This window comes from Apodemus sylvaticus, chromosome 3, assembly GCF_947179515.1.
Source record: "Apodemus sylvaticus chromosome 3, mApoSyl1.1, whole genome shotgun sequence".
Lineage (NCBI taxonomy): Eukaryota > Metazoa > Chordata > Mammalia > Rodentia > Muridae > Apodemus > Apodemus sylvaticus.
In genome coordinates, this window is record NC_067474.1 from 152,232,309 (window position 1) to 152,255,874 (window position 23,566).

Sequence of the window (23,566 nt, forward strand, 5' to 3'; positions counted from 1 at the left end):
ATCCATCAGGAGGAAGCCCCAGGCTCAGCCTCCTGGATGATGAGGGCTTGTTGGGTGGACATCAGTACGAGCAGGTCACTGCGCCCAGACTCCGCAAGCATGGAAGAGCTCAGCCGAGCCCAGGCTAAGCCACAGTGCCCAGAGCCACGGGCCTCATACAGGAAGCTGTGGTTTTTTGTGATGCTTCAGGGTGGCTGATTACACAGCTGTCGGGCTCAGAGAGGAAACCGAGAACACTCCAGATATGGGAGCTTAAAATGGAAGCTTTGTCTTCTGAGAGCTCAGCACCAGGTCACAATCTGAACCACATTCCCGAAGGGAGAGCATTCAACACTTTCATAGGACGGGAACTGAGGGGCAGCCGGGTGGGCCGCTGCACTGACTGATCATATTTTGACATAAGAGGTTAAACAAGGGAGTTAACATTGGTGACCGGGCATGAGCCGGGTCACCTGGTTTCAGGGTCCTTGGGTCACCTTTTGCTCGGAATTTAGAATAAGGGAACAAGGGATCAGGTAAGCTGCTCACAGTCAATTAGGTCATCGTCCCTCGTCACACCCCTCACCGGTTAACAGACAACATGGACCACCTGAAGAAGCAGGACTGGAATTAGGTTCTGGGGCCCTGGAGCATGAACTCAGTTTTAATCCTGCCGGCAAGGTGGATTTCATTCCTGAGATGGCCAGACTGGGGAAACTACCTCCTAACAAGCTAGTGATACTGGTCTTTTTATTTATTTATTTATTTATTTATTTATTTATTTATTTATTTATTTATTTATTTTAAGATGTATTTATTCATTATATATAAGTACAGTGTGGCTGTCTTCAGACACTCCAGAAGAGGGTGCCATTTCTCGTTACTTGTGAGCCACCATGAGGTAGCTGGGATTTGAACTCAGGACCTTCGGAAGAGCAGTTGGTGCTCTTAACCACTGAGCCCTCTCTCCAACCCTGATGCTGGTCTTTATTCACTGATACTGCCAGGTTCTCAGCTCTTGGGCCAGACTTGGAGGTTGTGGGAATGTGGCCACTTGCCCTTGTCCCCTCCCCCCAGGAGGTATTGGGGGAAATGGTTGGATGCGTGCAGTGGTAGAGAATACACGGGGCTTCCTTCACATAGTAGATCAGCCAACGCAAGTGTATTGAGCTCGTACTGTGTCTCACGTGCAGTGCTGAGCAGCAGGGATTCAGAGACTTAAAGAAACACACAGACGTCAAGTCTGAGAAATTTGAATTCCAGGGAGAGCGCTGAGAGCCACAGCCGGCAGCTTCTACCAGTGCCAGAGGCTAAACTCCAGACTGAGCAAGCCAAGCGCATGGTGACAGCAGGGCCAGCGGAGGGCCTGGGAGTCAGGGCCCTGAGTTCAAACCACAGTCATCTTTCTTCCCCAGCCTATCCAGGTACAGAAAGTAAACATGGAGTCCAGGGCAGGGAGGCAGGGGTCTGAGACCTAGGAACATCAGGGGGCTCAGGCATGCCAGTGCGGCTAGGCTAGGCTAGGTTAAGCTAGAGCCAGTCACCTGCTGGGGGTTCCTGTCATATCACAGACTGGTCTCAACCTGGAGAGATGTCTGAATGACAACTGTGGTGGGAGAAGAGAAGTCAGGATGATACTCAGCAGGGAGGGCTGGGTGACTGTGTCCCATGCAGGTCTCTTCTGCCACTGGGGTCAGCTTCTGCACTGGAAATAGATGGCATGCGTTATGGAGGGTGGTGTGAGTCCCAGGCAGTGTCATGCCGGGAGTCAGAGCAGAGAGCCTTAGGGCTGTAAAAGGAGACGTCGGTGCTTGCAGGAAATCAGCGAGCTCTTGCAAGGGCAGCCATTCATCTACATCAGGGACTGACTTCATGCCAGGAAAGTCTGTTCCCTCCGAGGAGCAGTCAGACTGGGGAGGAAGGACACAAGGACCAAATAAATAACTTGGGAGGTGCTGCCGTAGGTGTCTACTTAGGGAGCAATGGTCACTGTTTGGGAAGGCTCTTTCAAGGGATGCAGGCTGACATCTTGTCTGAGACCCTAAAGAGGAGAAGGAGTTGGGAGGGCTGAATGTGCCACCCCCACCCCAGGTAGATGCACGGAGAATAATGGGGGGGGATCGGATACTTCTTAAATCCATCATCTCACCTTCAAGCTGCTGGCGCAGCCTTGCCAGCACAGCCCGATTCTGTATTTACAAAATACTCGAGCGAAATGATTATATGCAAATAAAAGACAAGAGGAAAAATCTAGACTCAGCCTCCTGGTGTGTGCTCCTCGCTGGTGCCTCCCACACAGCAGCACCTCCTCTGCAGGACACCTGGGCCATTCTTCCCCCACCTTGCGGTGATCGGCTCCCCTACAGCCAGATCTGAAACACGTGTCCTATCTACACTACTAGCCCCGCCCCGGTTCCCCTCGAGGGAGCGTTTTTTCTTCCTGTCCAACGCATCACAGCCCAGAACTTCATGCGAGCGACGATTCTGTTCCCCCTGGCTGTCACTGATGTGTATGTGAAGCCGGGTGGAGGGAAGCGGGCATCTGGAGAGGCTGGAGAGACAGCATATCATCAAAAGCACTTGTTGCTCTTGCAGGGGAACTGTTTCTGGTTTTCACATAGCAACTCACAACCATCAGCAACTTCAGTTCTAGGGGATCAAGCAACCTCTTCTTTTGCCCTTAGGTATCAGGCATTCATGGGGTCCGTATATACATGTATGTGCGTGTGTGTGTGTGTGTGTGTGTGTGTGTGTATTTAAAGAAGACATTGGAATATGAAAGAGTTTGCAAGTAGCTCTGAAGGCGGGGATGGAAAGAGGTGGTGTTTTGAGGGTGTAGCAGAGATCTTTGTCCAGTCAAATCCAGGGTAGTTTACAGTCAGTCTGATTTTGGTCCTTAGAGCCACATGTCTGAGATATCGGGAGCTCTCATGTTCTCCACCTCGGGGCCTCTGAGCAGCCCAACCTCCTAGGCCCTGGATCCCTCTTGAGCAAAGTGGGCATCTGGGACCACGATGGCATTGGTGCCCCATGGAGGAGGTGCAATGGGGACTCCATGTGGCACAGCGTTAGAGCCACATACAGGCTCCAGACACAGATGGGGTTTTACACTCTGTTGCACTTCTCCGGGTCTGCTTGAAGCCATCAGATGTCACGGTGGTAGAATAGGCTTTCCACAGAGGTTGGGGACCCCAGAGTGGCTGTCTGTCTTCGAGGTCTGATTATATGCATTGGAGCTGAGGCTGAACTGCTAAGGTGTCGTGCCGAGCCTCACTCCAGGGTGTCTGTGAGTCTGGGAAGGAGATGGCATAGAAGGTGGCTTTAGATCCTTCAGGGGAGCTGCCAGATGACAAGGAGTGGCAATGTGGGTCCCCGAGCACCTGCTGGTGGCTCAAATGGCAGGGGATGTGGCTCAGGCCCCTCAAGATCATAGTGTGGGAGCAGGAGCTATGGTGCGAGGCCCTGCTGCTGGCACAGGTAGCCTTGGAGTGCCAATCTAGTGCACACCAGCAACTCCTGACCCATCCCAAGGCAGACACTGTCCTATTCCCTGGTCTCTGTCACCCAGCTGGGATGCTGCCCAACAGCTTGAACCTGACTGTGTCCAGGAAGTCCCCTCCTCAGGCTGGTCCCAGAAGAAGCAGAACTGGGAACTACGGGGAGAACTCAGCGGTCACTCTCGGGTTCAACGCTACCCCCCCCCCCGCCCCAGGAAGTCTTGTTCCTGGTTCTGACTGTACCTGAGGGACACAGAAGTGGCTTGTGATTCAGAGGTGGCCAGGAGGGAGAGAGGCTGGAACGAGGAGGGCCTCCCCCAGCCTCCTCGCCTCACTGTGGTGAGTAGCTAGGGTTTGTGTAACCCTGTGCGCGTTTTCATGCATGGTCTTACCGATCACTGGAGAGATCCTAGGAGTCAGTGATTCACTCTCGGATCACTGGTGGAAATGAAGGCTTGTGTCTGCAGAGCGCAGGAAGGCAAGCCTCATCTTCCGGTTTGAAATCTTGCTCACTTCCCATGATATCTACTTCCTTACAAACCATCTGGATTTGGAATCACCTAGGAGACACACCTCCGAGTGCTCCTCTGAGGTGTTTCGGGGGTAGTTTGGCGAGGAGATAAGACTGTGAGTGTGGTAGACACCATTCCATGACTAGGGACCCAGACTGAATAAAAAGGTAAGGGAGAAAGCTAGTTGGTTACTAGCATTCCTCCCTCTCTCCCTCTCCCCTCTCCCCTCCCTGTTCCCCCTCCTCCTCCCTCTCCCTCTCCCCCTCCTTCATTTTCCTTCCTCCCTCCTCCCTCCCTCCCTCCTCCCTGACTGTAGGCCAATAGACCCAGCTCCCACAAGCTCTGGCTCCCGTGCCTTCTCCATCTTAATGGACTGTGTATGCCCTCAAATGAATCCTTAAGAGCCCCGAACAAGTCCTTCCTTCCTTAAGTAGCTTTGCCAGGAACTCTGTCACAGCAAAATTAACTAAGAAACATCTCTTCCCCCCTTTATAGGAGACGGGATATTGGACCCGAAGCTTTCTGAGATTATAGCTCACTGAAGTCAGGGGGCCGTTCTTGGGTGACGATGAATGACTTATGTGGCCTCTCTGGGTGTTAGCCTCCACACTTAAAAAGGACACGGTGAAGAGTGCCCAGCTCAGGTGGCTGCCAGGCAGGAGAGATAAGGCAGCCTTGGGGCACAGTGTGCATATAGTAGGTGCTTAGTTAATCCTTGACTGCCGTCCTGGGACTGAGTCCTGCTCCAGCAGGCTGCTCTTGCATGGCGGCCCTTACAGGGAGGTCTGGCTTGGTTTTGCCAGGATCCTGACTCTGAGTCTAGGAAGCATCGGTATTTCTCTCCAGAACCTTGCTTGTCACAGTCTGTGGCATCAGCTGCTTGTTAGGAAGCCACAACTGGGGAGCCTGACAGCTGGTGTCGCTGTGCCAGCCTCTGAGGAGGAAGGGCTGTGTTCACAGTCAAGGCTGGGCTGAGTAAACTGCCGTGCTCCAGCCCAGCCGTGCTCCAGTGCTCCAGCCCAGCCATGCTTCAACCGGGCAGTGCTCCAGCCCAGCCACGCTCCAGCCCAGCCATTGCCTTAAGCTCCCTCCAGCCCCGCCCCCCTAACCAGGACCAGACTGGCTCACTAAACCACAGTTTTGGCTCTGCCAGGTTTCTGTTTGTGGGGAAGCTCACAGCCAATCCATTTCCTCCTCCTCCTCCTCCTCCTCCTCCTCCTCCTCCTCCTCCTCCTCCTCCTCCTCCTCCTTCTCCTATTCGTCTACCTGACTTAAGGACCCTCAGGTGATCAACACCTGCGCCAGGGGCCCCATCACCAGCTCTGACACTTTCTGTCCTCCATGCCAGACCCTGCACCAGGGCATGCATGTTCTTGACCTCAGTCACACCCGACTCCCAGACCTCTGTTGTGCATTCACCAGCCGCGGGGTGCAGAGGCTGAGAATCAGAGGGCAATGTGACTTGCCCAGGGTCTTGTGGCTGGCCAGTGGTTGAACTGGGTACCACCTAGTCCACGGTCTTTGCCTGAATGGTGGTTTTGAGAGGTAGTATTGGTGGCCATGAAAGATGGTTGAGGTCATACCCTTTCGTTCCAGGGGAACATTGACTGCCTGGGGCGAGATCTGTCTATGGGGTAGGGACCGCTCTGTGCTTCCCTAGCAGAGGAGCTGACGTGGTGAATAGCACCAGATGTGACCTATACTGACCACCAGGTGTCACCCAAGTCCTAGAAAACAGTCATAAATCTGGCCTCCGTGGGAGATGAAGCAACTGGACTCACAGAGACGTGTGTGTGTGTGTGTGTGTGTGTGTGTGTGTGTGTGTGTGTACCTGCTCCGTGGAGGAGGGGAGGGGGAGGGGAATGATTGGGGGAGGGGATGTCCAGGAATGGGGCAGTGAGCAGGATATAAAGTGAATAAGTAAAACAATAAATAAAATTAAACAAACAAACAAAGCCCCAAGGGTCCCAACGCCTGTGACTAGGGGAAGGAGGAGAGACAGGGGCTAGCTGGAGAAGGACTGCATCAGAGAGGGCAAGGGCAGCCTCGTCCTCAAGCTTCAGCAGACAACCTCAGGCCTCAGAAAGGCTGAGCAGGAATAACAAAGGAGAGACAGACAGACGGTGGGAGCGAGGAGCCCCTCTCAAGGTCCTGGTTTTCCGGCTCTTCCTTTCACCCCGAATGGCCGCCGGGGCACACCTGGAACCCCACAGACTTGGAACGTCCTCATCTGTACTGGCATACCATAGGATACTGTGTGTGCAGGTCCCATACACCTTCCTCACCTGCCAGGCCTGGGCTCTTGGGGAACAGAGGCCATCTCCGGGGGACACTGATGACACAGCGTCTCTGTCTTCTTCTAGAATCTCATAATGAACTGGGTCTGCTACGCAGAAAGGCCGCTTCACTGAGGACCGAGGCGGGGGACAGAATCCATGCGTGTCAGCCTCGCCTCCCTTGGGAACGTCCTCCCCCATACCCTCAGGAACACCGTGCAGGTTTGGTTTTGTCTGTTTTACACGTTCTACAGTCGGGAAAGAGGGAGCTTCCACTGAGAAGCTGCCTCCATCAGACTGGCCTGTAGTGGCACCTGCGGGGCATTTCCTCGGATTAGTGATTGACGTGGGAGGGTCCAGCCTCTGGGCGGGGCCATCCCTAGGCAGAGGCGGGTTATATAAGAAAGAAAACAGAGCAAGCCTTAGGGAGCCACTGAGTGAGCTGCTTTCTTCTGTCTCCTGCCTCTAGTCCCGCTGAAAGCCCTACCCTGACTTCCCTCAATGATCAACGGTGACAGGGATGTGTAAGGCGAATAAACCCTGTGCTCCCCCAGTTGCATGTCGGTTGCGATGATTATCTCAGCAATAGGACAAACACCCATGGCTCCGGACATGTGCACATGGAGAAACAGACATGAAGACCGGAAGGAATCTGAATGGGAGAGGAGGTGGGGGCTGGGACCTAGATGCCTTTGCGCCACAGCTTCCCGTGGCGGCCCCACTTTCTCTGTCTGAGGCATCTGGCCTCGGAACTGGTACCAGGAGGGCACCGATTTCCTGTCTCTCTGACCCTCCTGCCCTCATTCTGCTCACTAAGACAGCTGCCATTTTCCTGGCTGCCCCAAGCTGTGACCTTTAAGCCAGAGGTTCCATCCCAGAAGGGACAACCAGAGACCCAGCCCTAAAAGAGGGCGGTGTCCGGACTTCAGCCGCTCTGCCTTGCTGCACATCAGGATGGAGGGACCAGGGAGGGGTAGCCGAATGCCGTTTTCACGATTCGGAGCACAGCTGTGGCTTCGGAGACTTCGGGACAGGGGCTGAACTCTCTGGATCTCAGCTCATCGTCACAAATGGGCAAGATGGATGGCTGAAGCAGCCCACACAGGTCGCCATCATTGAGTGGTGGGTCCCTATGCCCATGCCCATGACTGGGGCATCACTTTCCTACCTTCTCAGCCTGTGCCTTTAGTCTCACAGGGCCATATCTCCCTCAAAAGCATGAGGGTGAGGGGAAAATGGAGCCCTACGAGCTGTGACATGTCAAGGAACCTGTCTTCCTCGGCACTAGAGACCTAGGAATGCACCCACCCTGACCCTAAGAAGGACCCAGCAGTGGCAGCCAAGACTGGAGGGTTTTTATTAGTCTGAGGAAGGGTTGTTGTATTCTGTGGAGACAGGGGGAGGGGGCCGAGGTACAGGTGAGCTGGATCCCACAGCAGTAGAGTCTCATTGGCCCACCCTACTCTATAGGAATATGCCCATGGAGGAGCACAGGTGTGTGGTCAAAACTCAGCAGGAAGCTCTCTGGGCACCCATCCAGCTCCACCCCTGGCTTGGTGAGGCAGAGAAGAGGAGGGAGGTTTGTTGACTGAGCTTCTGAGAGGGTAAATGAGGAAGATCACAAGGCTGGGTCAAGCTGGGTCAGTGCACATCGGTGACCACCATATCACACCACAACCTGCATGAGGCGAGCTTTGGAGTGGTCCCTCTCGCACACAGTGACCCCTTCCTGCCAATGCTGCCATTGTAGACACCGCTATCTGAGTGAACATCCTTCCCTGCCTGCACCACCACCCTGCTTGGCTCTCTGTCCCCAGTGACAATGTCCCACGTAGTCACACAAGCTGAGCTTCCCTGTGAATGTTCTCATGTTCCCCGTCCCGATGGGGCTGGCATCCACAGGTCCATGGTGTTAACATTGGATGAAGGTAGAAGACAGATATGAGGTAGGGCTAGACACTGCTGACTCTGAGATGGAAGGAGAGACAAGACGGGGGCGGGGCGGGGCACAAGGGGAGTGCACCTGAAGAAATCCGAGGCTGGGGACAGCAGAGGTGACCTGCCAGCAGGAGCCCTCGCCTCTGCCCAAGATTCCCCAGAGTTATGGGGCCCAGTGCCCTCAGTTACACTAGCCCTTGCCTGCCGCCATCTTTTCTCTTGCTATCCCGCTGACGTGTCTGGCAACTGGCTTGTCTTGTTACAACCTCCCTCCGCCTCTCTCCCACTCCTTTCTTAACTACCCCATTCCCTCTCCACCTGAATTTTCCTCTCAGTCTCCTGATTTGACTTTCCCTTCCACATTTTAACCCAGACCTTAGTGTCTTCCCCAGTGACAGTCTGCAGGCCCTTCACTGCATAGAGAGCGAGAGAGAGCTCCCAGCAGCCCTGGCTTGCTGAATGTGGGTAGAACAATGGTGGGGTACACACTACTTCTGTGCAGGAGTCAGAGGGACAGGAAGAAGTGCAGACATGAGGCCACTTGCTGCCAGTCCCCATATGTGCAGCTATTATGGACATGGGGTCCCTGTGCCCTCGGAACCTGCCCAGAGGCACTCTGGGTAACAGAGGTCAGGCTTTGGGCCTAGATGTATCCCGTTGGCTGAGGGCTGGATGGGGTCACCTGCTCTGTGAATGAGACTCTAGAGAGCCGCAAGTCAGAAAAGCAGAGATGACTCTTTATGTCAGCTTGTGGGGACTCCACGGTCTCTCAGAATCCAGGCCTCAAGCTGTCACTCTGCCTGCCGTGGAGTGAATTTCCAGGCCCATGAAGGGTCTCAAAGGTTCTTGGAGTTGATCTGGGGCCATATCATTTCCTTCCATATCCAGGAGAGACCCCCCCCAGATGCTTAGTACGAGGCTGACAGAGTGATGTTACTCACAAGCCCTGGCCTTCTAGAATCTTCTAGAACTGAGCTTACTACAGGACTGGGACAGAGCCACAGGATAGTCCTTCACCCTATCTGGCCCCACACATCAGTTGCAGACCCCAGCAGGACACTCCACCGTCTTCTCTCTCAGACCTCAGTCAGGCTAGGTTGAGACGGGTCGCTGGGAGGCTGTTTCCACAGGTGACTTCCTCTGGGTACGGGTCGTAGATGCTGCAGTTGGGTGTGGGGCCCTGGCAGTAGACGTTGAGGTAGCCTCGGTACTTGTCCCTGTATGGGTGATCCTTGAGGCACAGAGTCAGGCTCTTGTCACACTCGCAAGTCTGCTTGTCACACTCTGTCTCATTGAGCTCAGCTGTCGTGGAAAGGAGATACGGGGTCTGGGTGATGTCAAGACAAGAGGGGAGGGGGAGGGAAGCTGACTCTGAGACCCCAGTGTCCTTTGGGATATGACTTAAAGCTGGTAGGTCTTGTGCCACCCTGACCCTTAGGGTGCCCTGCTCTGGCTGGTGCCTTGTGAGTGCCTCTAGCACAGGGTAAAACTGGAGCATCTCTGAAGTCTAATGTGGCCATTGTATAGTTGGGAACAACTGAGGCTATAAACGAGGGATATGGGAGCTGGAGAGGTGGCTCAGCAGTGAAGAACACTGGCTGCTCTTGCTGAGAACCCAGATTCATTCTGTTTTTGGTGCCCATGTCAACTGGTTCACAACTGCCTGTAACTCTGATTACTGGGAATCTGTCGCCATCTGCTGGCCTCTATGGGTACATGCACACACATGGTGCACATACAGACAGGCAGACACACACAAATACAAATAAGTAAAAAAAAAAAAAATTAAGAAGGAAAGGGGTAAACCCACCCCATCTGTCACCACCTACTCTCTTAAACTCCTTCCTTTAGTGGAAGAGTTTAGAAAGGGGAGAATTACCCCCACTTTCCTAGGGAGTGATTGGCAAAGGCCAAGTAGCGAAAGGTAGTTTCTACCCAAATTCATGCTGCTTATTCTAATTCCTCATTTTATGCTAATACAAATTTGAAACCAACAGTTAACCTTTAGTGTCGCAGTGTCTCATTTGGGCTAGTCTTATCCCAAAAACAGTTTCCATGGTCTGCTGGGAAATCATGAGGCATCCTGAATTTGTGTTAGGATCCACCCACCTCCACCCCCACCCCCACTTTGGGGTGCCAAGGTCCCATTCCAAGCCACAGTGTCAGGGGAGGGACTCACTGCAGACAATCACGGTGTCGTTCTCAATCCTGTGGTCATAGTGGTCCACATAGGGGCGGCAGCCCTGGTCAAAGAGCTTCTGATAGCAGCAGTCATGGGCGTGACAGCACCTGACAGGGACAGAGGTGGGCAGACAGCTGTAGGTAGCTGACCTGTGTCCTACCCCTGGCCCTCAGCAGAGACCTCAGATCATCTGCTTTAGTCCCTCGTGATCAGTCTATAAGATCCAGTCTGGGGCTGGAGAGATGGCTCAGTGGTTAAGAGCACTGACTGCTCTTCCAGAGGTCCTGAGTTCAAATCCCAGCAACCACATGGTGGTTCACAACCATCCATAATGAGCCTTCTTCTGGTGCTGTCTGATGACAGCTACAGTATACTTAGATATAACAATAAATAAATCTTAAAAAAAAATAAAAATCTACAGTCTGGGGGAGAGGGAGGCAGAGTTACATGCCTAAGGTCACACAGTAAAACAGAACTGCCATTGGCATTCTGAATTTTTGACTCATTGTCAGGGTTCTAGGGCCAGAGTGGAGCTGCTAGAGGGGTCAGGTGTCCCAGCAACCCAGTCAGGTGAGGGAGGGTAAGAGGGACACCATGGCTTTCAAACCCAGACCTGCTTGTGCTGGATGGCCAGGGAGAGGATGGGATGGGGGCGGGGCTAACAGGCAATGGGCCAAGGAAGGATAAATGCAGAGCAGTTATCCCCGCCCCTTCTAAAAGAGGGCAGCTGACTGCCTGCTCCCAGTGGCACCAGACTTGGTGCTGGCTGTGTGAGCAGAAGCCACGGCTTCCGGGGTCTCTTAGTCTGCGGGAGGAAGCGTGGTCTAAAGGTTCCATGATGTCCCTTGCTGTTGGGAAGCATCGGCCATGAGACTGGCACCTCCTCGTCTGTACTAGGACCTAAAATGCCATTCCTTCCTCGAGCAAGAAGGTTGAAATATGGGCAGCAAACACATCTACGATCTCAACGATGACGCTCCCGGCCCTTCCTCCTCAGTCTGTGTCTGCTCCCATCACTCACCACAGGAGGCCTCCAGAACCTACCAATCTACCTCATCCATGGGGTGGCCGCGTCCCCCCAGCCCGCAGTAGCAGCCGTAGCCCACAAAGGACAGGATGGAGTTTCTGTGTGTGATGGCCTCTACCATGAACTTCAGGTTCAACAGGCTGCTGTGGGCGGTGGATACCACTGCAAGAAAGCTGGGAGTGTGAGTCTGGCCTGGGAGCTCCTCAGAGCCAAGGCTAGCCCAGGAGCTCCTCAGAGCCAAGACAGAGTGAGGCGGGAAAGGGGAGAAGGGATGGAAGGGGAAGAAACTTACAAAATCCTGTAGGCTGGGGTGTCACTCAGTCTAATCCGGGGGACCAAATATGGTTCACGCTAGCTGCAGGCCAGGCAGTGCCCTAAGCCCTCGCATTTGCTAACTCATTACAGTTCTCGCCATAACCCCTGATGTTGTTATCACAGATAAGCAAATTGAGGCTTTGCCTAGGGTCCCACTGTCACGTGATGTAAGAGAACCCGGACCCAGGGGTCCTCAGCCACACCCTCTGCCTCACATGCATGGCTTCTGATGGAGCCACTTCCTGATAAACCCAGGGCAACGTAAAACTACTAAAAGTCAGAATCACATTTCAGCTGGGTTCGACGGTCCACGGTCCACCTACTCATGAAATAGTCTGAGGCAGGAGGGATCGATCACACAAGGGCTGGCTGGGCTATAGACTGGGTTCAAGCCCAGCCTGGTCAACTTAATGAGATCAGAGAGCACTCCCCCAAGAGGTCATTCCGAATGTCTGGTTCACTGGAGAGGGCCATGAATGCCATATACTATCGTGAGTTACAGGAATTTGATTCTTTGCACTTTCTTTATGACCTCCGTTTGGTGTCTCTGTGACTCAAGGGAGCCAGGGTCCTGCCAACAGTCCTGGAGAAGGTGTGTCTCTGCACAGTGCACACACGGGGGGCGGGGGGAGCAATGCAAAGTCACTTCTGCCACCAGCAGACATTAGCTTCCAGGCAATGGCCAGGCCCTCTAGCCATTCATCCTTCCTTCCTCTGTCAACTGCTTCCTTCTCTTATGGTCCCTTCTAGGGTGTGGCTTTCACTGATCTATCTGTCCTGAGTCAGTGCAGTGAGCCTGGGGCCTACAGTCCTTACCTGGGTGAAGCTACTACACACACACACACACACACACACACACACACTGGGTGAAGCTACTACACACACACACACACACACACCTGGGTGAAGCTACTACACACACACATACACACACACACACACGCGCGCGCACCAGCAGGAGGGAGGTCTTATCCCCATTTGCAGGTTAAGAAAACTAAGGCTCAAAATGTAAAAGGGCTTGCCCAGGAGGCACAGGATCATAGTAGCAGAGTTCAGGTAGGAACCTGGTCTGTTGTCCTTAGCTGGATGCTAAGCCAGTTGGTACAAGGAAATGTTCTGAGAGGCAGGAAGCCCAGGATCAGAAAGCTGGAATCTGGAGGGACTGCAGTGGGCCTTGGAGCAGCACCTGGTTGCCACTGTAAGGCCCTGGCTGTCCTGGAAGCTCTATCTCCTATTTTAGCTGTAGGCATCTTACCCTGGGTAAGGGTATATGCAGCACCAGGCTTCTGACCACCAACTGTCAGCTCTCACAGGGTGAAAGTAAGAAACATATATGATTATACACAGAATAGGCATACTCCCTTACACTTCCCACTTCACACACACACACATGCACATACATTCATGCATGCGTGCGCGTGTGCACATACACACAGACTTTGTACCTCACAAAGCTGTTGCACATGGCACGTGGGAGAATCAGTCTATCTAGAATGAAGACCATGTCCACAGGTAGAAGAAATAGCTTATGTTCTGTCTCCTGGGACCAGTGGTTTGGGAGAGACATGAAGGGTTGTTTTCTAAATGATGGGTCATTTTGTCTGACAGCATCGGCCCTTTTTTATGTCTGGCCACAATGAACCCATCACTGGGGATCCAAGGTCAGGTCAGGCTTGTGTTAGAAGCCTCAGGATCATCCATGCTTCTGATCCAGGAAGCCCTGGGTATCAGCCCTAGGACACACACACACACACACACACCACGCTCCTGTAGAGCTATGCCCCTCCCCATTGTCACTCACTCACTGTGGTCACTGACATCCATCTCAATGAACATGGATGTACACCGAGAAGCCAGCCAGCCGTGAGCTGTGTTTTACTGACGTGTGGGGCCTACGGACGTCGTGTATGCTCAGACACACCTACACTCATGCACAGACATGCATCTAACCGCGCACAAACTCATTAACTCCTGCCAGCACGGAAAGTCATTAATCCATATGCTCGGGCCCACGATGACAGCAAACACTGCCAGTTTATGAGGCTTGCTCAGCTCTCCACACCTGCCTAGCATAGCTCGTAAATAAAGGAGGCTCCTGGCTTGTTTACAGGTGTCCAGAACTAAACAGCCCCTAGAGGACAGGATGAGGCCTGGCAGGGAAGTGGAGAGGCCCAGAGAGAGGAAGGACCTGCTTCCCAGTGGTACAACACAGGCACCCACAACATAGGCGTCCACGTTTCTAGGAAAAGGCTGGGGGATGGGGGTGGGGAGCAGGGAATCAGAAAGGTCTCCTGGGAGCCATGCTCACCACTGCTGGCCAGGACTGCGATGGCGAAGAATTTCTTCATACCCAGGCTGGACCTGAGAGAGAGGAATAGCCGTCCTGAACCCCTCCTCTCCAGCTGCCCATAGCCGGTCTCACCCAAGGCCTCACCCATGCTTTCTCTTGCCCTAGTTACTGTCACCCAGCGCTGTGATCAGCACCTCCCCATCTGGCCTGTGTCTCCCAGGAGGAACACACCCCAGAGTGGCAGAGCCACCAGAACCAATTTCAGCTCCAACTTTGAGCTCTAAGTTAGGAAGCCATTGTCCCACACCGGAGCCAGCTCTCTTGAGTCCATACTCCAAGGAGTCCTAGGACCCTTGTCATGGGGACCCCACTTGGCAACTGGATCTTAAAACCTAAAATGAAGGGACCCGGGTCACTGGAGTCTAGTTCCAGCTCTCTGCAAATGTGGAGTGACCACAGGCAGATCTCTCAGCCTCTCTGGGCTGCAAGAACAAAATGAAGTTGACTAAATGGTCCCAAAGTCCTTCTAGCACTAGAATGCAGCTGGCCACCTCTGCTCAGCAGGCAGAAACTCAGCGATCTCCTTCTTGGAGAACCGACTCCAGAGTAGATCCACTTACCCCTCCACTACCTCTCTCCATGGCATGGTCCCTTCCAGGGCAGCAAACACCTACCTGGAGGTTTGAGAAGGAGAGGCCCTGAGGCTTGGGCTCTTCCGTCCAGTGGAGTGTTTAACCAGCACCTTCTTCCTGAACCCTTTGGGGTTGGCCTGTGCCCCATCTGTCATGCCTTGGATTTTGGGAGGCCAGCGACATAGAGCTTGGGAGATCCTTGATATGCCCAGAAGTCTCTGGAGAGAAGGCCCCAGCTTCACGCTGTCACGCACACTGGCAGGGTAGTGCTAAGGTGATGTCCCTGTGCAGGAGGCAGATGACTACGGATGTCCTAGAAACAGCTGACTCCACCTCCTCCCTCCCACTACGACAGCCCTTCCCACACCTGGCTGGTGAAATTCCCACCCCCACATCAGCCTACCCAAGCCCTTGGGCTTGGGAGTGGGGTGTATTGATCAAGAATTAGCCCCACCCCCTGCACCTGAAGCAAGGGCTGAGCTCTCTCCATCCCTAGCTAGAAGATGCTAGGGAAAATGTTACACAGCGACACTTGTCTGAGAAAAGAGATACTTTCTTCAAGGGACCTTCCTATAGGGGACACCGCACTATGGCCTTGCAGTGAGCAAGTGAGATTGGACTTGCTTCCAAATACAGGCCTGTCAGAGGGTTAAGTTCCCAGAGTGCATAGGGGTCTGGATGCATCCACAGCAGAAAGCCAGTTAGGGCGGCACGTGCCTGTAATCCTGGCACCTGGGAGATGGAGTCGGGAGAAGCAGGAGTTCCAGTCTGTCTTCATCTACATAGCAAGTGTTAGGTTACCCTGGCCCACATAAGACCATGTCTCAAGGGAGCCAGGGTGGAGAAGAGCTGGAATGTTGCCTCAGGGGTTAAGAGCACAGGCTGCTCTTGCAGAGGACCTTGGTTCAGTTCCCAGCACCCACATTCAGCTCACAACTGCCCATGCCTACAGCTTCAGGCATGCAAGTGGTCCAGACACACATACACACACACACAGAGAGAGAGAGAGAGACAGAGACAGAGACAGAGACAGAGAGGCACACAGAGGCACACACACACAGATACACACTGGCAAAGCATTCATACACATAAAAATAAATATTGTTTTATGGAGTGATAGCTCAGCAGTTAAAGGCACTTAATACCCTTGCAGAAGACTAAGAAAAAAGAAGTAAATAAAACCAGGCAAAGAGAGGAGTTCAAAATCACGGAGAGAATGCGGCAAGGGCAGAGGTTCCAGCTAAGCTGCCTGGACAGTTTTTCCTGGAGAAATCAGGGTGATCAAGCATTACCCCAGGGTATGTCAGAAGCTGAGGATCTCCTCAGACATGGGACATGTCAGAAAGGAAGGACAGAAGTTTCAGCTGAACCATCTTAACAGGCCTGTAGCTAGAAATGGACCCAGCAGATACCTGCAGTCAAGCCAAACTGTCAGAGCCCAGCTCAGAAGAGAGTTCAGAGGAACCCAAGTCTGTCCAAGCGAAGGAGACTTGGTGATGAGGTGGCTTTGTGTGGACACATACCTGTCCCCCGTCCAGATGGACAGACTCGCCCTCATATCTGAAGGGGGCTCCATTCATTCATGCCATGTTGGTGGCGGCCATCTCCCCAAGACTGAAACAGAAGACACTCAAGCACTTGCATGTGGTAGAAAGCCCCCAGCTCACCTGCTTCGTCAGGAGCAAGGCCTCTCAGGGTTCTCTTTAATCCTGTCCTGGTGGGAAGTGACCACACTCAGTGAGGCCGTCTAGTACTCCCCAGGGCTTCAAACAACACTCCAGTCTCCCGATAACAGATCTCCTACCTTGATCCTGAATTCATTCATTCATTCATTCTCTCTCTCTCTCTCTCTCTCTCTCTCTCTCTCTCTCTCTCTCTCTCTTTCTCTCTCTCTAACACACACACACACACACACACACACACACACACACACACACAAATGTCTTTGAAAATCACTGTAGGTTCCCCGAGTGGTACTATAGTCTCTGGTGGAGGGTCCAATGAGTCAGGGAATTAGCATGAGTCGCTTGTTTGTTTGTGTGTGTGTGGCTGGTCTCTGTCATTACCGTCTACTGCATGGCGTCAGAAAAGAAGAGAGGGCCTGAGATCTGAGAGCTGCCTGAGCCATCTGAGCAGAGACCGATTTCTCCATCTCCAGGCTGAGATCCTGGCCAGTGGCCTCCTTCCCTGTTCTGTGCCTGCTTGTGCCCACCCTCAGCTGTGGAGTCTGGGTACTAAGGCCTCCTTTCAGAAACTGTAATCGCCAAGGGCAAGCTCTCCTGCTTTGGGGCATGCGCGGGGTTCAGTTTTAAAGGCTGGATGGTGACAAGGGCCTGGAGTGAACTGGGTTGGGAAAGTAGTCCTGTTGGAAATGGTACCCAACGTGACCCCTCATCCACACGTCTCTCCTCATCCAATGTTTCCAATCCTGTTGACAAGGGTCCCCTGAAGTGTCTCTTCCTCCTCAGGACGCCCAGACTTCCTCCTATGGCTGTCCCAAGCCAGTGGGAGCTATCTCAGTCATCCTTCATTGTCCCCCACCATCCCCCAACCCATCCTCTTCCAAGTTTCCTGTCTGTGGGAAGGTCCCTTCTCTCCCCACAGAAGCCCCTGGCAGCCTCCAATCACACATTCACACGGGAAGGCTCTAATTTGTATTTGGACATGTGTTCTTTTGAAGGTTCCTGTACATTTTGGTTTGTAGACCTTGACACAGATTGGGGACTCCAGAGAGCAGGGGCCCTTATTTTCTCAAGGATCCCCAGGGTTTCCCCCGGTGACAACAGTTTGCTCCACCATGTCAGACTGGCAGTGGCAAGGCTGGTATTGCTGTCTGTGTCTGCAGGGAGCTGAGTTCTAGTTTTACACTTACATTTGCATCCGCCTCTCACAAAGAAGATCACTGAACTTTAAAGAAGATCCAGCTCCCAGGATGCAGAAGCTGGGAGCACCTGCATTCAAGATGTGGCCAAGACCTGGGACCCCAGAAAGCCACTGGGGTGGCTTTTGTACCCCACAATTCTGGTGGAAGAGCAAGTCAGCAGGTCAAGCAGGTCTTCAGCTGGGCCTGACTCCTCCCCCTCCGGGAGGGAGGGGCTGACTCCTCCGGTCCCGCCTTCCCTTTCCAAGCTGCTAGTACTCAATAATGAATAATAAACTGGTCGGCCCAGAAATTCCACTTGTGGGAGAGCAACCTGCCAGCTATAAACCTAAGCTGTTTCTGGAAGATGGGTGCAAAGAGACGCCATGGGGTAGGGGGTGACTTTATGGCTTTAGTTTTTACAGGCAATCAAGTAGGTTAGGGTCTGCTCACATTTTAACTTACCTCTTTGAAAGCACTCTTTGCAAATACAAGCACATCCTGAGGCTCTAGGCTAGGGTGCTCAAGAATCTCCACCGAGCCGGGCAGTGGGCACACGCACCTTTAATCCCAGCACTCTGGGAGGCAGAGGCAGGCAAATTTCTGAGTTCGAGGCCAGGTGGTCTACAGAGTGAGTTCCAGGGCAGCCAGGGCTATGCAGAGAAACCCTGTCTCAAAAACCAAAAATAAAAAATCTTCACCATATGAATGTCCAGGAAGCCCAGGAAAAGGATGGATAGGAGTTCTCTCATGACATTTAAGTAAGGAAATGTTGAATTTACAACTAACCCCCCCCCAGCCATGTTTATCCTGATTACAAAGCTGATAACAGCATCACACAGAAGAAAGAGGATAGACCAAAGACTCCTCTGACCAGAGACACGGAACCTCCTATCTAAATCCTGACAGGCGGAATCTGTAAGAACCAAGGATATAAGCACATAAGCAAGAAAGTACACTATAACCAAGCTGGTTTCATTCCAGAGATGAAAGGTTGAGTGATTTTTTTTTTATACTAAATCCAGCCTATGTGTATTAAACCATGTTAACAGATTTAAAAGGGGGAAAGCATATGATATCTCGGGTGTAATCAAACCAACCAAGAAACACCATGTGGCAAAATCCAGACCAATAAATAAGTTAGAAAATTGAGATCTAAGTTCGACTTGAACTATAGTCTACAGACAATGTCTTACTTGGGCTAATAAGTGAATCAGACAGAGAGAAAGAGAGGCAGAGAGACAGAGAGACAGAGACAGAGAGAAAACACACTAAGACCCCAAAAGATGCAACTGTTCCTGGACCCAGTGACACATGTGCCCAATCTCAGTGTTTAGGAGGCAAAAGCAGGCAGATCTCCCATGAGTTTGAGGCCAGCCTGAGCTACATAGAGAGACACTGACTCAAAAAAAGAAAAAAAAAGCCATCACCACCACCAACAACAAAAGAATGCTTCTATTAGCATCAGAGTCCCTATGAGGACTCTTGCCTGACATTTGTTGATATCACGTGCTCGAGGTCCGACCCTGTCGGGATAGTGTCTTCTTCATTTGGCTGAAACTGACCTCTGGTGACAGGAAGATCATGGCTATAAACTAGCTAAGAAAGGCCCAGCTCCATCCCCAACCAATGTGACCATAAAGGATTCACAGGACATAGTACCATATGCACTGTGGTAATTAAAGAAACTTAGGTCTAGCCAGGCATAACGAGTTATGTCTGCCTGAAGTCCCAGCTTTCAGGAGGCAGAGACAGGAGAATCACAGGTTCAAGGCCAGCCAGAGCTACATACTGAGACCGGGTCTGAGAAACAAAGCAGAAAAGCTTTCCCCAGTGCGAGGAACTCCTGCCCTTAGGATGAGGGCACTGAGTTCTGGATGGTTCTGATAAAGAGATGAACCATCAGTCATTGACCCAGTATCGCTTAAGTCCTCCCCATCCTCGGGAAGGTGAATCACCCAGCTCTGACCCAGTTGTGCACACTCACCTCGCTGTTTAATGTTTTAGAAGAAGGGGTGTCTCACGCTGTGATCTCAGTGCTTAGGAAGGGAAAACAGAAGGAGCACCAAAGGTTCAGGGCCAGGCTGGACTGGCCCTGACTTCCCAAACAGCCAGTCTCAAGAAGACGGTGTCTCAAAAAAAGCCATGTGCAAACAAAAACAACCCTGGAGAATCTACACAGCAGGAATTCATACACTGAGTTCAGCAGGGTTGCAGAGTAGAATAAGAAAGTCTAAAATAATAACAGTTCCAATTTTTTTTTTAATTTTATGTATGAATACACGGCCACTGTCTTCAGACACACCAGAATAGGGTATTAGATCCCACTACAGATGGTTGTGAGTCACCATGTGGTTGCTGGGAATTGAACTCACGACCTCTGGAAGAGAAGTCAGTGCTCTTAACCACTGAGCCATCTCTCCAGCCCAACAGTTGTTATTTCTACACGCTGGAAATGAGTGTTTAAAAACCAAAACCCTAAAAGTACATTTATAAAAATACCCCAGGTATCAAAGGTGTATGGATGACGCTGATGAAGAAATGGAGAATGTGTATGCTGAAAACTCAAGCCCATTAATACAACACATAAAGAAAAAGCACTTTTCTTAACAAGTCTACAGGAGATATCTGGATAGCCACGTTCAAAAGAATGGGCCTGAACCCCTTCTTCTTGCCCCCCACAAACGTTAGTTCAAAATGAGGGCTGGAGATATGGCTCAGGAGCAAAGAGTGCTTGAGGTTCTTAAGAGGAAATGTAAATTTGAGTCTCAGCACCTGCGTCTATTAAGTCATTTGGGATGTATAAAATTAGATCATAGTCACAGTTACATAAATGTGATTTTTTTTAAAACTAATTGACATACCTCCCATCTCAAACACTTAGGAAGTAAAGGTAGGAAGATCAAGGGTTTGGGGCCAACCTGGGCTACACAAGGCCCTGCTCAGAAAACAAAAAGAAAATCGAGTTAAGGGCTGCAGACATAGCTCAGTTGTTAGAATGTTTGCCCAGCATGCACGAAACCCTTAGTTCAGCTCACAACCTGATGCTGGCTCCCATCTGAGAGATGGAGGCAGGAGGATCATAAATCCATTTACAACTGCTTGTAGCCTAACTCCAGCTCTGAGGCATCCACCAAACGCCCTCTTTTGGCCTCTGTGGGCACTGCACCCACATGTACCTAGCCACATACAGATACCCACACCTAATATAATTAAAAACAAAATAAATCTCTCTCTCTTTTTAAAGATTAGCTCAAAATGAATCAGAAACCTATGTGTAAGGTATAAGACTTCAGAAAACATCCAGGTATGGCCGTGTGTGGTTGTGATCCCAGCACTGTGGACGCAAAGGCAGGAGACTGGCCAATGAGGGGAGGCTAGCCTGAGCTACACAGCAAGACCCTGTGTCAAAACAAAAAACAAACAAAACTAGAATGGGAAACAAGTCTTAGAAGAAAGTGTGGGGGTAAATCTCTGTGGCATTGGATTGGGTAATGGCTTCCTAAGCCGTGTAACAATAACGCAAGAGACATTAAAACTAAATTGAATTTTCACCAGAATTTAAAACCTTGTGCTGCAAACTATACTATCAAAAAAAAAAGTAAAAAGGTAACCCATGGGGCAGGTGAAAATCACACGTCGTAGACTGTACCCTGAACATACAAGGACTCTCACAAGTCAGCAATAAAGCGAAACCAACCTGTTTTCTTTGTTTCTTTGTTTCTTTCTTTCTTTGTTTCTTTCTTTCTTTCTTTCTTTCTTTCTTTCTTTCTTTCTTTTTATTTATTTAATGTATGTGAGTCCACTGTGGCTATCTTCAGACACATACCAGAAGAAGGCACCTGATCTCATTACAGATGGTTATGAGCCACCATGTGGTTGCTGAGGATTGAACTCAGGACCTCTGGAAGAGCAGTCAGTGCTCTTAACTGCTGAGCCATCTCTCCAGACCCCCAACTGGTTTTCAAAATAACAAGGACCTTGGACAGTAGCTTCTCCACATAAGATAAAGCGATGACCAACAGGCCCTTGGAAAGGTGTTTAATATCGTTAGTCACTAGAGAAATACTAATCAAAGCGGCCACGAGAGAATGCCTCACACCCACTAAGACAACTCTCATGAAAAGAGATGGTGAGAATTCCACACCCAGGAACCCTCGCGTGGCTTTGGAAAACAGTCTGGCCCTTCCTCAAAGCATTAGGTGTAGAATTTTCCATATGAAACAAAAGTTACAACCCAGGATCTACATACAAAGAGACAAAACCAGGTATCCATGGGATGTGTACACTGTCCACAGTCACACTGTGTGATACAACCAAGAAGGAGGCAGACATTCCACTGACGGGCCAGGGCATATGTGAAATGTGGACTAGCTATGAGAGCACATAATAGCCGATCACTGAAAGCCATACAGAGGCTGCAATCCTAGAGCTCTGCTGGTAGACCATTTCCATACAAGCATGAAGCCCTGAGTTAGACCCTGCCACTTGGCACAGTGGAGCATGCCTGTAACCCCAGCCCTGAGAGGTAGAGACAGGAGGATGCATGGGTCTCACAGCTCAGTGAGTCTAGCTAAGCTCTGGTGTACTGAGAGACTTTTTTAGAAAAGTAAGTGGGGGACATAATGTGGGCCTCTAGCCTACACACACACACACACACACACACACACACATACATAAACATGTACAAACATGCGCATAAACCTGCCTACACACATGTGCAAATACATACAAATACCTGCATATACACACCTGCATACACTCACTTGCGTAAATACACATATGTATACATATAGACATGTGTATACATACAAGAACACATGTGTACACACCTGCATACATACATGGGTGAAAACATGCATACATACCACATACACACACTTGCATAAATACATACATGCATAGACACATGTGTATAGATACATACAAGAACACATACTTAAACACCTGTATACATGCATGCACATATACATACATACATACATACATACATACATATATACATATATGCATGCATACCTACATACAAGAACACAGACACAGACACACCAAACAAACAAACAAAAAGGAATCCAGTGTCAGTAAATGCCATAGGATGTGGGGAAAATGTCAGGAAAGGGAAGCAGTCACTGAAGGCTGTTCTCCTTCAATGAACATCGAACACTGTTGTGTGATTCATTCACATACAAATCTGAGGCAGGCAACAGAGATAGAAAATAGGTTAGTTAGCTAGCTCAGAGGAGGGAGTGTGTGGTGGAACCGATCAGGGAGTGACTATCATTGGGACTCTTTCGCTGAGGGCCTGGAGAGTTAGATCATGGTCATAGTTACATAAACTTGTTTGTGAAAGAGTCGAAGCCGGCACGGTGGCCACACATCCACAATCCCAAACACTTGGGAAGTAGAGGTAAGAGGATCAAGGGTTTGAGGCCAGCCTGGGCTACACGATCCCCTGCTCAGAAAACAAAAAGAAACTGAGTTAAGGGCTGGAAATGCAGCTCAGTGGGAGACAGCATACAGGAAGCCCTGACTTCAGTGCCCATAAAGCAAGGATGGAGGTACGCAGCTGCCATCTTAGTACTTGAAAGGTGGACACAGGAAGATGAGAAGTTTGGGCTGGAGAGATGGCTCAGCGGTTAAGAGCACCGACTGCTCTTCCAAAGGTCCTGAGTTCAAATGCCAGCCACCACATGGTGCTTCACAACCATCTGTAATGGGATCCGATGCCCTCTTCTGGTGTGTCTGAAGACAGCTACAGGGCACTCACATAAAATAAAGAAGTAAATCTTTAAAAAACATAGAAAGACGTTCAGGGTCATCCTCTCCTACATCTTGAGTTTGAGGCCAGTCAGGGCCATTTGAGAGCTTATCTCAAAAAAAAAAAAAATAAAAAAGTAAATTATATACTTGAAAGAACATTTTACATATATATATATATATATATATATATATATATATATAAACATATATATATATATGTTGAGGATGCTTGGATATTTATGCTGCCTTCATTTTGCTTGGCCTCAAGGAAGGAAGTCCCAACACATCTCCCAACAGG

General features: G+C 50.9%; 1 protein-coding gene across 2 annotated transcripts in view; it reads right to left on the minus strand.

Moving 5' to 3' along the window:
- Window positions 1-7,597: 7,597 nt before the first annotated feature.
- Window positions 7,598-23,566, minus strand: part of Pla2g2f (phospholipase A2 group IIF) — a 31,199-nt gene continuing 15,230 nt past the window's right edge. The window contains exons 3-8 of one of the 2 annotated variants that reach the window (XM_052177857.1): window positions 16,172-16,362; window positions 14,691-14,931; window positions 14,035-14,087; window positions 11,429-11,573; window positions 10,382-10,491; window positions 7,598-9,504 (exon numbers count right to left, since the gene is read on the minus strand). In XM_052177857.1, coding sequence (XP_052033817.1) covers window positions 9,290-9,504; window positions 10,382-10,491; window positions 11,429-11,573; window positions 14,035-14,087; window positions 14,691-14,803 — 636 coding nt within the window. In that variant the 5' untranslated portion in view covers window positions 14,804-14,931; window positions 16,172-16,362 and the 3' untranslated portion in view covers window positions 7,598-9,289. Of the gene's footprint in view, window positions 9,505-10,381; window positions 10,492-11,428; window positions 11,574-14,034; window positions 14,088-14,690; window positions 14,932-16,171; window positions 16,453-23,566 lie in introns of those variants that run through there. The other variant, XM_052177858.1, reaches the window with a different exon arrangement.